At 50.6% G+C, this 11,594-nt stretch overlaps 1 protein-coding gene across 1 annotated transcript in view; it reads left to right on the top strand.

Annotated features, from left to right (window-relative positions):
- Window positions 1-3,708, top strand: part of CCDC136 (coiled-coil domain containing 136) — a 33,523-nt gene extending 29,815 nt beyond the window's left edge. Inside the window, 4 exon segments of the mRNA XM_027840175.1 lie at window positions 5-235; window positions 1,039-1,455; window positions 1,560-1,637; window positions 2,948-3,708. Of these exon segments, the coding sequence (XP_027695976.1) occupies window positions 5-235; window positions 1,039-1,455; window positions 1,560-1,637; window positions 2,948-3,049 (828 nt within the window). The 3' untranslated portion in view covers window positions 3,050-3,708.
- The last annotated feature ends 7,886 nt before the right edge of the window (window positions 3,709-11,594 follow it).

Genomic DNA, 11,594 nt, shown 5'->3' on the forward strand with positions numbered 1-11,594 from the left:
GCAGCTTCAGTACCAGGCCAGCATAGATGAGCAGAGCCGGCTGCTCGCTGTGCAGGAACAGCTGGAGTGTCAGCTCCAGTACTGCCAGGAGGAGCTTTGGCAGCTCAAGGCTCAGAAGGCCCCTGTGCCAAAGGACAACGTGGACTGGTGCGAGAGCAGCGCCAAGAATGTCACCAAAGTGATGGGTAAGACAGGCTTCAAAACCGGCACGGCCATCTGCAAGAACAGCAGTCAGGTGAGCACCGAGGGCATGGAGCAGGCTTGGGGGACCAAGAGGAGGGCCCTGAAGCAGCGCCCCGGGGTCAGGCGTCTGCCCCTCTGGGGAGCCACAGACCCCTTCTCGGAACATCAGTGCTCTTAAAAGCACAAAATCAAATGCATAGAATTATAAGTTTAACCAAATAGAGTAAAATCTAGTTATCAAAATAGCATTTTTAAAAACAAGTTCACAGACCTCTGGTAAAGAGGTAAAGAATTCCTGCTTGCTGGGCCAGCCATGGAAAGATTGGCAGGAGATGGCTATATCAAAGTCCCATCAGATTCTGTCTGGACGGGCTACGGTTGCTACACTACATGGTTTGGTCTCAAAGGGTCCAGTCACATATTCTGGAACCTGAGGTCTCTACTCGGGAGGGAATAAATCTAGAGATATGAAGAGGTAGGGCAGTAGATGGGGGTCATTTCTTTCAAATAATTGAACCAGCTGATGAGAGAGGGTTGGCTAAAACTGGAGTTCCACTGGGAGAAACGGGGTTTGGGAAAGGAAGCATTAAAGAGGAGACTAGGATGCCTCATGTCTGGTAGCTGCCAGGGAAGGAGAAGGGTGGTCAGACAATGGCAATCCAAGTTAGCTGTGTTTAGAAGCTTTGGCTTTTTCTTTGGGTATAACCCAAGAAGGCTGGCTGTGAATGCTGTCAGGGTCCCTTTGGGCCAACACGCTTAAAAAGCGTGGTTTTCTTGGGAGGGTCCAGAGAATATGTGTGGGAAGCTCCCTGGTAACATTGGGGTCACCTCCTTTCCCTCCCTCCCTCCCCACAGAGTCAAGAGCTGGAGGTGGTTCTGTACTATAAGGCCAGCACGAGTGAACTGGAAAGAGAGCTGGAAAGAGAGCCGGAAAGAGAGCCAGAGGAGCTGTGCGAGGCTCTCGAGGAGGAAGAGTTGCTGCTCCAGGAGACGCTGGAGGAGGAGGACCCCGAGTCAGAGGAGGAAGGGTCTGAGCCAGAGCCTGAGCCAGAGCCCGAGCCCGAGCCTGAACCCGACCCCGAGCCCGAACCCGAACCGGAGCCCGAGCCTGAGCCGGAGCCCGAGGCTGAGCCCGAACCCGAGCCTGAGCCGGAGCCAGAACCAGAGCCAGAGCCAGAGCCAGAGGAGCCAGAACCAGAGCCAGAACCGGAGCCAGAACCAGAGCCAGAACCGGAGACAGAACCAGAGCCAGAAAGTGTGCCCATACCTATGGTAAAGCAGGTAGAATTCCCAGTCATCTGAAAGAGGGGTCAGACGACCTGTGGGACCAGCTAGGCTGCTTTGAGGATGAATCAATGGAGCATGTTAATTTTCAGGACATCGGGCAGGACGACGAACTCATCAAGCCAGAACCCAAGGAGGGCACCCCCATCAAGATCTCTGAGAGCAAAAAGGTAACTGCAGGCTGGACTGGGGGACAGAAGGAGATAGGCTGTCCTCTCCAGGGCAGGGCACCTCAACACGCCGTGGGGAACCTGACAAAGAGAATGTGGGCAAGAAGAAATAGCACAAGGAACAGTCTGTAAACCTGAGACGAGGGTGGGCAGGCGCATGGGAGAAAAGCAGGCTTGCCCTAGAACAGGGCAGCAATCCCCCAACCACCAGTGACCCTGAGACACCAAAGCCTGCTGGGTTTGAAAGATCTTCTGGGATGTGCGCTGCAAGCATTGCCCTACCAGCCTGGGCAGGATGCTGCCTTCCCTGCGGCCGGTTCGTTCACTGGGATTACAGGTTGGAGGTCCCACAGTCTGCTCTTAAGCAGCAGGGGGCTATGCTAGATTACTGGTCCCTAGGAGATGCTGTATTCTGATGCCACCCAATAAGTAGACATATAAGCTGCAGAGCTTCCTAGCTTCTCTCCCCAGAGAACAGTCATCCCCAGTGTTTCATATTGGACTAAACCAGACCTCACCCAGCCTCTAAAGAGGATCCAGAACCGCCCCACCTTGTGGCCCCTCTAGGGTGACTGCAGGCCTTCTAGACTGGAATTATTTTTGATCCAATTCAAGGAATCTTGGTTTTTCCCTTTCGGTGTCTTTCTCCCCCTCCCTCTCTGTTTCCTTTCTCCTCTAGCGATATCAGTTTTTAAAATGGGGTTGGGGGAGGGGAGGATTGATGAAAGAGAAAACTCTTCTTCAGGAAATTCTTCTGAAAAAATGCTGGTATCCCTTAGAGGAATGAGCCATTGTCCTTCTCCTGTGACAGAGACTGAGCTTCATCTGGGAGTTTGAGTGATTCAGGCAGGTGGCCCCAGGTTTCTCATGATGAGAGAAGTCTAAAGTTCTACCTGAGCTGAAACACTGCAGCCATAGGGAAGGGAAGACTGGGAGCCTGTGAAGGCAGGGCAGAGGGTGGTGGGCAGGGTAGAGGGGGAGCCCATCCAGGGGGTGCTGAGAGCTCGAGGAACGCAGGAGGGACATGGGCTTGGCCAGGACAATGCCTCCTCTCCTGGCTGGGGGCTGAGGCTGCGGCTCAGCCCCCGTAGCTTTGCACCCGCTTCCAGCCGCAGGTGGGGAGAGCCAAGGCCCCCCACAGCAGAGGGGCTGCTCACTTGCTCTTTAACCTCGTGATTTCTTTCCTTCCTCTCTTCCCTCTGTTCTGCCATCTTCACTACCTGTTGGCTTCATTTGTTTGCGTGTCTTTTGCCTTCCTCTCATCCCCTTCATATGTCCCCGTGCTTCTGTTCTCACCCGACGTGTTGCAGCCACCCCCTGACCCTGACCCGCCCCTCATCTCCCTGCCTCGCGTAGGCCTGGTGGTCATATCGGCTCTACTCTGGTGCTGGTGGGCTGAGACCTCATCCTAACACAGGTACTCGTATTGCTTCCTCAGCATCTGGGTGCCACAGGGGAGGTGCAGACGGTCCTGATGACTCCCTCTTCCTTCCTCCCTCCCTCTCAGCTTCTGCTGGCTGCTCTGCTCTTACCCCTTCCTTCTGCATGATGCCTAGGATTGAGCATTAACACCCGGGCCCTAGTCCTGGCTACTCCTTAAACTGCCAGCAAAGATGCTGTCCATCTTTGAACCTCCTCTAAACCCCAAGAGGAATGGATGTGTACCTCTCAAAAAAGAGCTCATGGTCCTCCAATGGAAAAGCTTTTCTTAAGCCCAATACAGTTGCCAATTTTGTTTAACCATCTTTTCCTACTACTGTTGAACCCAGAGCTGCCCGTTGAGTTCTCTGAAGCTCCTGCCTGGGTCTCCAAGTGTGGCCTGGACTCTGGCTGTGGTTAGCCCTGTAGCAGATCTCCCCACCACAGCCACTGCCACCACAGAGACACCGTTTGCATAGGCCTCTTAGCTCCCTGACAGGGCATTCTGGGTCGGAGGCCCGAAAAGCTGGTACCCGTCTTGGTACTCGTAGTTGGGCGGTTTTCACAGCTCCTTCAAGGGAGTGGAGGCATCACAGCTTCATCTTTCATTTTCTCCTAAAAATATTTCAGTTAGAGACACTTCACACACACACACACACACACACACACACACACACATACACGCACATGCACGCACACGCGTGCATACACACACACAGAGCTATGCTAGACGGGGACATATAAGTTTCTCCTTCACCTCCTCTCCATGGAAGGCTTCTTGTAAATGGTTTCAAAAACAAGATTTGCTGGAGTGGAGATTATTTGGTGAAAGACTTCCACCAGCCAGAGCTATCCATTGCCCCAGGGATCCAGGCTAGAGAGAAGAACCCTGGGCATGTACTTCAACTGGACATGGCTCATGTAACCGGGACTCAAGACGCACACTGTATGGGGATGAGCTACGGGCAGGAGAGGTGAGCGTCTTCCTAGACACTCACTTCTCATCGGCCTCACTGAGCACCTTAAGCCTATCTTTCTCCTGGCCTATTTTCACCCCATCAAATAGTGAAGAAAGCCTCTCTCATTCTGTTTATTTTTACATCTCACTAAATCAGGTGAGGCAAGGAACCAAGCAGAACTTACAGCAACCAGCCACATTCTTCACTGAATGTGAACGTTTTCTTTTCCATCCTTCTCCTGACTCTTCCTTTCCTCCTTTTGCCTTCCTCCCAGTCTTTGCTTTAGGTCTGCCAGTGACAGCTAAAGGCATTGCTTACCTCCATTAGTGACATTCAGAACTCAAGGGCTTGCTGACCCTGCCCTAAAGCTTCTCTTTTTCCTGGGTCTTCTCCTGGATCCTAGATAGGAGGATACCTAAGGTTTTCAGCCTCCATCCACTTGCACTAACTATTTAGCAGCCTCTCAGACTCACCAGTTTAGAATTTGAGAAGGAATTTGTGGCTGATGGGCTGGCTGAGGCTGGATGGAAGCACCCTGGGGTGGGGTGGGGGGGCAGAGACGGGGAGAAGAGGTAGTGTTAGGACAAGTGAACAGAAAATCTGCACTCTAATCCTGCTTAGGCCATTTATTAGTGTGCCCTTGGGCAAATCAATTAACCACTCAGTTTCATCATCTATAAGGGAGGGATAACAATATCTGTCTTATCTACTTCAGAGTTGTGATAAGGATTAAATAAGGTAATGTATGTGAGTGCTTTGTCAACTGTAAAGCATGATATAATGTAGGCTCGTATTAGGAAAGGATGCAATCAAGGTCCTGTCTCCCATGGCCACCTTCTGTCACCTTTGGAGAGCAGCTCTTTGGCTGGTCCTTGAATAGTCAAGAGATTGCTACGGTCATAATAATATAAATGGCTTTGATGGGTGTAGGATCTCATTATTTGGGGACTTCAACAATTCGGATGGCAGCTCATCCATCCCTTCTTACCTTTGTGCCCCTTATCCCCATTTTGCTGTCAGTCCTGCACTTGCTGGGGGCCCTCCAGCAGCTCACTGGTTCTATTGGGGCAGGTGGGCTGTCCAGGTATCCCTTGGCCTGGCTCTGTGAGGAGCATACCTGCCTTCTCAATCGGATGCCTCTGATGGTATTTCTGCAGAAGCGATCCATGGTTTTAATTCTTAAGAGACTGTGGTATTCCATGACTCCAAGCCACATGCGATCCCTAAAGAATGTCGATATTAATAACGATCAGAATGACATAATGGTGAGGTGGCTTCAGAGTCAGGAAGATCTGGGTTCAGGTGTTGCCTGCCTCTTCTTCATTTGGTCTGTGTGATCCCGGACATTGACTTAACTCCTCAGTATCTCATGCAGTTCTTGGGTCAGAAGCAGCACAGCCAATGCCACAACGCTATGTGGGGAGAGGAAGTTTCTCCCCAGGAGCATTCTATCTTGGGGAAATCACAGATCCGGTTTTAAAAAAAAAGTTGACATTTAAATTGCTTTCTAAGGTTTGTAAAATGATTTACACACATTATCTCATTTGATTCTCACAAAAAGCCAATGAAGTAGATACCCTAGGGTGTTATTATTCCAATTTTATAGATGAGGCAACCAAGGCTTAGAAATGTCATGACATGCCTATGGTTATACAGCTAGCAAATACGTGGAATTCAGAAGCCAAGCACTCCTCCCATCACACCAAGCTATTTCTTTGGGTTTTCTTGTGCCCAGGGGCACAAGTGAAAGATGTAACTTCTTAAAATATCTGTCTCTTTTGCCCTCCTCTCCCCATACCCACCACCATGACAACTGGGAGAATCTGTCACATCTAGACTTCTTTGTCCAAACCTTCATGGTCACTTTACATTATCTTCCCCATTCGACAGAGGGAAAAATTGAAGAAGGGGTTGTGACCTAAGGGAGTGATTGAAGGGAGATATGTCAGAGCAGATCTGGACATGGAATCTATTGGTGTCCGGGCTAGGTGACCCCACTTGTTCATTGAAGAGTGAGAAGGTAGGAGTCACTGATCCACAGTTACCTCAAGGTCTCTCTCTGGCTCTAACAGAGGCTAGAAGAATAGGGATCTGTCTGTAGCAAGGGTGGCCATCTATTGTGAAGAAGGGATTTGTCTGGCCTGACAAGGAAAGGGTCCTGGAGACTGGTAACTCATTATTGTTTTTGGTCCCTACAGAACTTGTTTGGAATGTGGAAGCCCTTAATGTTCCTGGCCATCGCGGCGGTGGCTCTCTACGTGTTACCCAACGTGAAGCAGCCAGAGACAGAATTCTGCTTCACGGAGTGAAAGAGGTCTAAGCCATCTGGTATGGTGGACCTATAGTTTCCATCACCCCCACCCCAGCAGGACAGACTGGGCCAGAACTACATTCCCACCCATCAATCCTGTCTCCTGGTTGTCCCATCTTTGCAAGCTTAGTCTACCCAGCTCAGAAAGGCCCATAGGGAGTTCCTGTCACCCTTTTTCTGCCTCCCACAAGAACCCGGGCTCCTTGTAACTAAATATCAGCTCAATTATATGAGAGTTTGTGATTCCTTATTTGCTCACCCCACCTCACATGACAGCCGGACCAGTCGACCTTTGGTCTTCTACCTCACAGAAGTCCAGGACCCCAAGATGCATTGTTTCCTCAGCCCCCTGTCTTGACTCCATTTCTCCTCGAACCACTTCATTTTTTCTAGTTGTTTGGGAACAAATACACCAGAACATCAGTTCTGCTCAGTCAGCAGATATTTGTTGATCAGTCATCTTGCCATGTGCAAGATACAGCCTGGAGTATCAATTTTGTCTATTTTGTTTTTCCCTGTGGAAGGAGAGAAAATAAAGGGAATTAGTAAGAACATTTGGAGATAGGAGGTTTTTCTAGAGTGTTATGCAGCATAGAATAAGTACCAAGACTAGATGAGGGCCATATCACGACAATCCTGAGGGCAGTGCTGAGATCATTACCAATTTGGAAGCTTCCACCCTCTCCATTGTTACAGCTGCACAAATTGGGGCAGGTGCTCCTCCATCTCCTGATCTGCCTGCTCCTTGAGACAGAGCTGTACTGGGGGTAACACAGTCAGCTGCATTCTACTTGCTCTAAAATTGCCCACTACCCACCTGATGCCATCCACTTCTCTTCCATTCCAGGGCAGAGGGGCACTTCCCTATTAACCTACCTAACTCTAGCCACTAGTTGGCTAGAGAACATTATACATCATAAAAATCCCAGGAAGACACGTGTAGCCTGGGTAATACTTGAACCTGTAGCAAAGTTGATCTAAATGCTGAGCTGGAACCCAAGGTTAAGGCTGGCCACAAGGTGAAGGGTCTGACTAGTGATCACACAGTTTGGGCACCAACAGGCTTTCATCTCACCCTTCAATGGACCACCCGTTTCTTGAACTAGAAGGCAGATAGATAGCTCTTCATTTCATGATTCCTCCGATGATACTTTTCTTTGGAATCCAGGGTTCTTTGGGAGCATCTTCCCTAGACAATGTAAAATCCTCTGCCATATCTTAGAATCCTATCTCCTCACTTGGGGATTGGATAGCTATCTGAATCCTTAGTTTGGCTAACCCAGCGTTCCTGAGCCTTTTTTTTATTCTTTGTAATTGGCATGCTTATAAATTACTCAGTTTGCTATGGCACACCTCTAGGGAAAGGGCATCCTGCAATGCTGGTGGTTTAGCTGCCATGGAGGGGGTGAGGAGCACAGTGAGGGTAGAATTGAGGGAAATCACAAATTATTCACGTCTAAGAAAAAGCCCTTGAGTTCTGATTTAGGTAAGTGGAGGCTGGACCACATATTGACAGGGGGGAGCAGAAAAGCAAGGAGGCAGATGGCAGGCAGATGAGTTATATCAGCCTCTTAAGGGAAGAACTGGAGCTGGAGCCTAGGTATGAGCAAAGCACAGCTTGCCACAATACACCTGATTGGAGCTCTAAGACGTCTGAGTTAAGAGGAATAGGGCCAGAGCCCCAACCTGCCCTAAGAACCATCTCTGGTGCCAGTCATATGCCCAATTTACCTGAAATTATTCTAGGGGATAGGGGGATGTATCCCTCAGTTCTTAGAAAATAGGGTCCTTGGTACATGGGACCCCAATTCAGCTCAAATGGAAAAGAAGTATGATTGATGTAGGTGACTGGCACACCACCCTGTAGGAGAAGTGGGGTCAGGAGCTAGATTAGGCAGCTTGGGTCTATAGGGACAGGTCAGCAGGTGGTGAGTCAGGGGGTTATAAGCAGCTTGTAGCCCCAAATACTCGGCTGATGAAACCCCCCTGCAAACCTCCTGGGGGGCACCACATGGCCCAGGGGAAGAGGAGAAACTAACTCCTTTGCCAGGAGGCGGGGGAGGGGATGGAAGGGGTGAAGGAATGGGGGGGGGCCCAATTTGGCAAGACAAAGATGAGCATTGTGCACGGTCTGTTCCAGCCCCGTGTTGCTGCCTGTCCCAGGGCCACAGCTCATGGACTATATTGAGGGCTGAGTCACCGTCCCTGCTGGGTCAAGCTGACTAGTGGGGCCCTGAGTCAGGACCCAATTTATCCTGGAGAGCAGCAGGCTCAGATTGCACTGGGGGAGGGGGAGGGCAATGGAGGGGTGACGGGAAACATCTCCTGGCACTGTTCCCTCCTCTGCCCCATTCACTCCCATGTACACTAAGCATTTTGGGGCTGAAGTAGGAAAGGGAAGGCCATCTCTTTGTGGGCCCTATTCCCTTCCCTGGGCACTGTTCTCTGATTCAAAGGATATCCCCCTTAGTTACCTGTGATTGATTGGTATTTTCCCCAAGGGGAGCCAGGAGCCACCACTACTGGCTCACTAGTGCTAGTGGGTCAACATAGGGATGGTTAAATATCTTGAATCTTAATGGTATGAAATCCCTCAATATAAGCTTCAGACAACTCCACCTCAGATTCGAAGATCATAAGGTCATACACTTATAGCTAGAACGGACCTGAGAAGCCCTGTAGGCCAACCCTTATAGATGAAGAAACTGAGACCCATGCTGATTAAGTGACTTGGCCAAGGTTAAGTAGGCAGTAAGTATCAGAGGCAGGATTTGAGGATTTGAACCCAGGTCCTCCTCAGGTCAAGTGTTCTTTCCAATACACTAAGCCGTCCTAGTGGCTAGGGTCTGTTCTTTGCCAGTTCCCCACCCTCAAATTTTGGTTTGATGGGATGGGGCCCTATGAGCGTGACGGAATCAAAGATCATATCTTCCATATCTTTTTTTAAACAAGGTTTTAAGAATACTCCTCTCTTTTTAAGAATACTTCTTTCCCTCCTAACCCATTTTGTCCAAGGGAGACAAATCCATACGTGCCCAGGATCTGGGGAGCTCTTTATGGGACATCTTGGTTCCTCAAGCTCAAGTAATGGGTAGTAGTAATTACCATGGAATGACTTTGTCGGTGGGATGTTAATAGCTTAGTGGAGAGGGAGATTGAGTGAGTGGGGGAGGGAGGTGAGCTGCAACCAGGACAGTGGAATTCCTTAGTATCACGTCATAGCCAGCAGACAGAACATGAGCCCTGGAGCACAGGGCTATTTATATTTCAGCTTGTCACTATCAGGGCCCCCAGAGCTGCCCTCCCCCCATGCCACCCTATCACAGTCACTAGCCAGGGCTACCACTACCTCTTTATCCCTGATGTTTTGTGCTCCTTTTCCTACTTAAATTCTCAGAACAGTCTCTTGGGGAAGGGGGAGCAGATATCACTGTTATAACAACCCCCCCTCAAAAAAAATAACAGCACTTCCCCATCAGTGTCCCTAATGAGGACCGCCCTCATTCCATCCCTGGGGAAAGACTTTCAGCTAAGTTCCCCACAGCCCCCCCTCCTCACAGAACTTGGTGAGTCACTCACTACAAGGGCCCCCAAAACATTCCAAAAGTCTCCTCAACTCTACCATTCTGGAAGATGGCAACATTGGCTGACTCAGGGAGCTGCCTGGCCTGAGGCCTTCCCACCTGTCTCTCAGGGAGAGGTTAGGGTTCAGCTAATTCCCTTCAGACTCCCTACTCTAACTATTCTGAAACTAACTGGTTGCAGAACTGTTAAAAAAAAAAAAAAGTCGGGGTAGTAAGGACATATCTGAGCCTAGATTGAGTGGTGTCTGTTTCTCTCTGGGACCCAAGGCAGACCATTACCTGTTCTGTTCCTCAGTTTCCCTAAATTTGTCAACCATTTGGGCTACCATCTATTCCTGGAAGAGCCAGGGATTTCCCTAGTATTAGTCCCTCCCCCCAATCCCCTTCAGCTCCACTGGGGAGGGTCAGTCCGATTGCTCTCCTCTCTCCAGGGCTTCCCTCTGACTACTTCCATCCTATCTCTACCAGCCTTCCCACAACCTCAGCTCACATTCCCCCTTGGCTGATGCCAACAGGGATCTCCCTGGCTGGCTGGCCAGACAGTCCTCCTTTCTGGCCAAGGATGGACACAATGAATGGGGGTGGGGGGTTCCCTACCACTGAGGGGGAGGTCTGTCCTGACTCTTGTCCCTGGAGATATTGTCTGAGTCAAGCTCTAGGGTCTGGGGGGATGGGGAGTGGGGAGAGGTGACTCATGGCCCGGCATCAGAACTTTCTCCTTACCCATTTCTGAGAGGATGATCCTATGTTGGTGGATGACACTAAATGGGGAGTGGGGTGGAGTGGCAACTACCCCAGCTCCAATCACCACAGGGAAACCCATTCTAGCCCCAAAGGAGGCTTGTACTTCAATCCCAGAGTAATAGAGGAAGGCAGTCTTCTCTTCATGACCAGATAATCCCATTGCCTCTATGTCCATGTTATTATCCCACTTCCTCCCCCCTACCCAAATACTCTCCTCCTATCCCACAAGGCTCTGACTTTGACACAGATGATTCCTAGTTGGACTTACAGGCTCAACCACCAACTTGTCCAGCAATATTAGACTTCTGTTCCCAATTGCAACCCCTCCACTAAACCTCAGTTTCCCCAATCTGTCTCTAAGTCTTAGTCACCTCTGTTTCTCCTCCCCCTTCCATCTAAGACTTCATCCCCACCTGTGACTCAGCTCAGATATAGGGGGGAGGAAAGGGAGGGGACCAGAAGGGGGGAGGAGAAGGCCCTATGATACTCTCCATTTTCCTTATTCTCTCCCATCTCTGACCTTGGCAGAGAAGCAGATTTGGGGAGCAGTATCCTAATGACAAACCTTTGTTCCTCTGGCTGTGGGTGGGGGACCAGATTGGTATGAGGGCAGGAGGAGGGACTTGGGGAAGACCCCTCTCCGGTCCCCCTTCCCTTCAGATCCTCCAGGCTACTTGAGGGGGTAGGCGGGGCCTTCTCTGGTCCCCCTCCCCGCCCCTGCCCCCACCCCCCCGCAGGCTAGCCCCGCCGGCCGGCATTCCTGGGAGGCCGGCGCTCTGACGTGAGCCTGGAGAGGGGGGGCCCCCCCGCGGCCCAGGGGCTTCTTAAACCCCCCGCCCTCGGTCCGACCCTGCATTTCCACAGCACCGCTCCGCCCCCCCAGAGGGAGAGAGAGAGAGAGAGAGAGAGAGAGAGAGAGAGAGAGAGAGAGAGAGAGAGA

Source organism: Vombatus ursinus, unplaced genomic scaffold, assembly GCF_900497805.2.
Source record: "Vombatus ursinus unplaced genomic scaffold, bare-nosed wombat genome assembly UNPS02014839.1, whole genome shotgun sequence".
NCBI lineage: Eukaryota > Metazoa > Chordata > Mammalia > Diprotodontia > Vombatidae > Vombatus > Vombatus ursinus.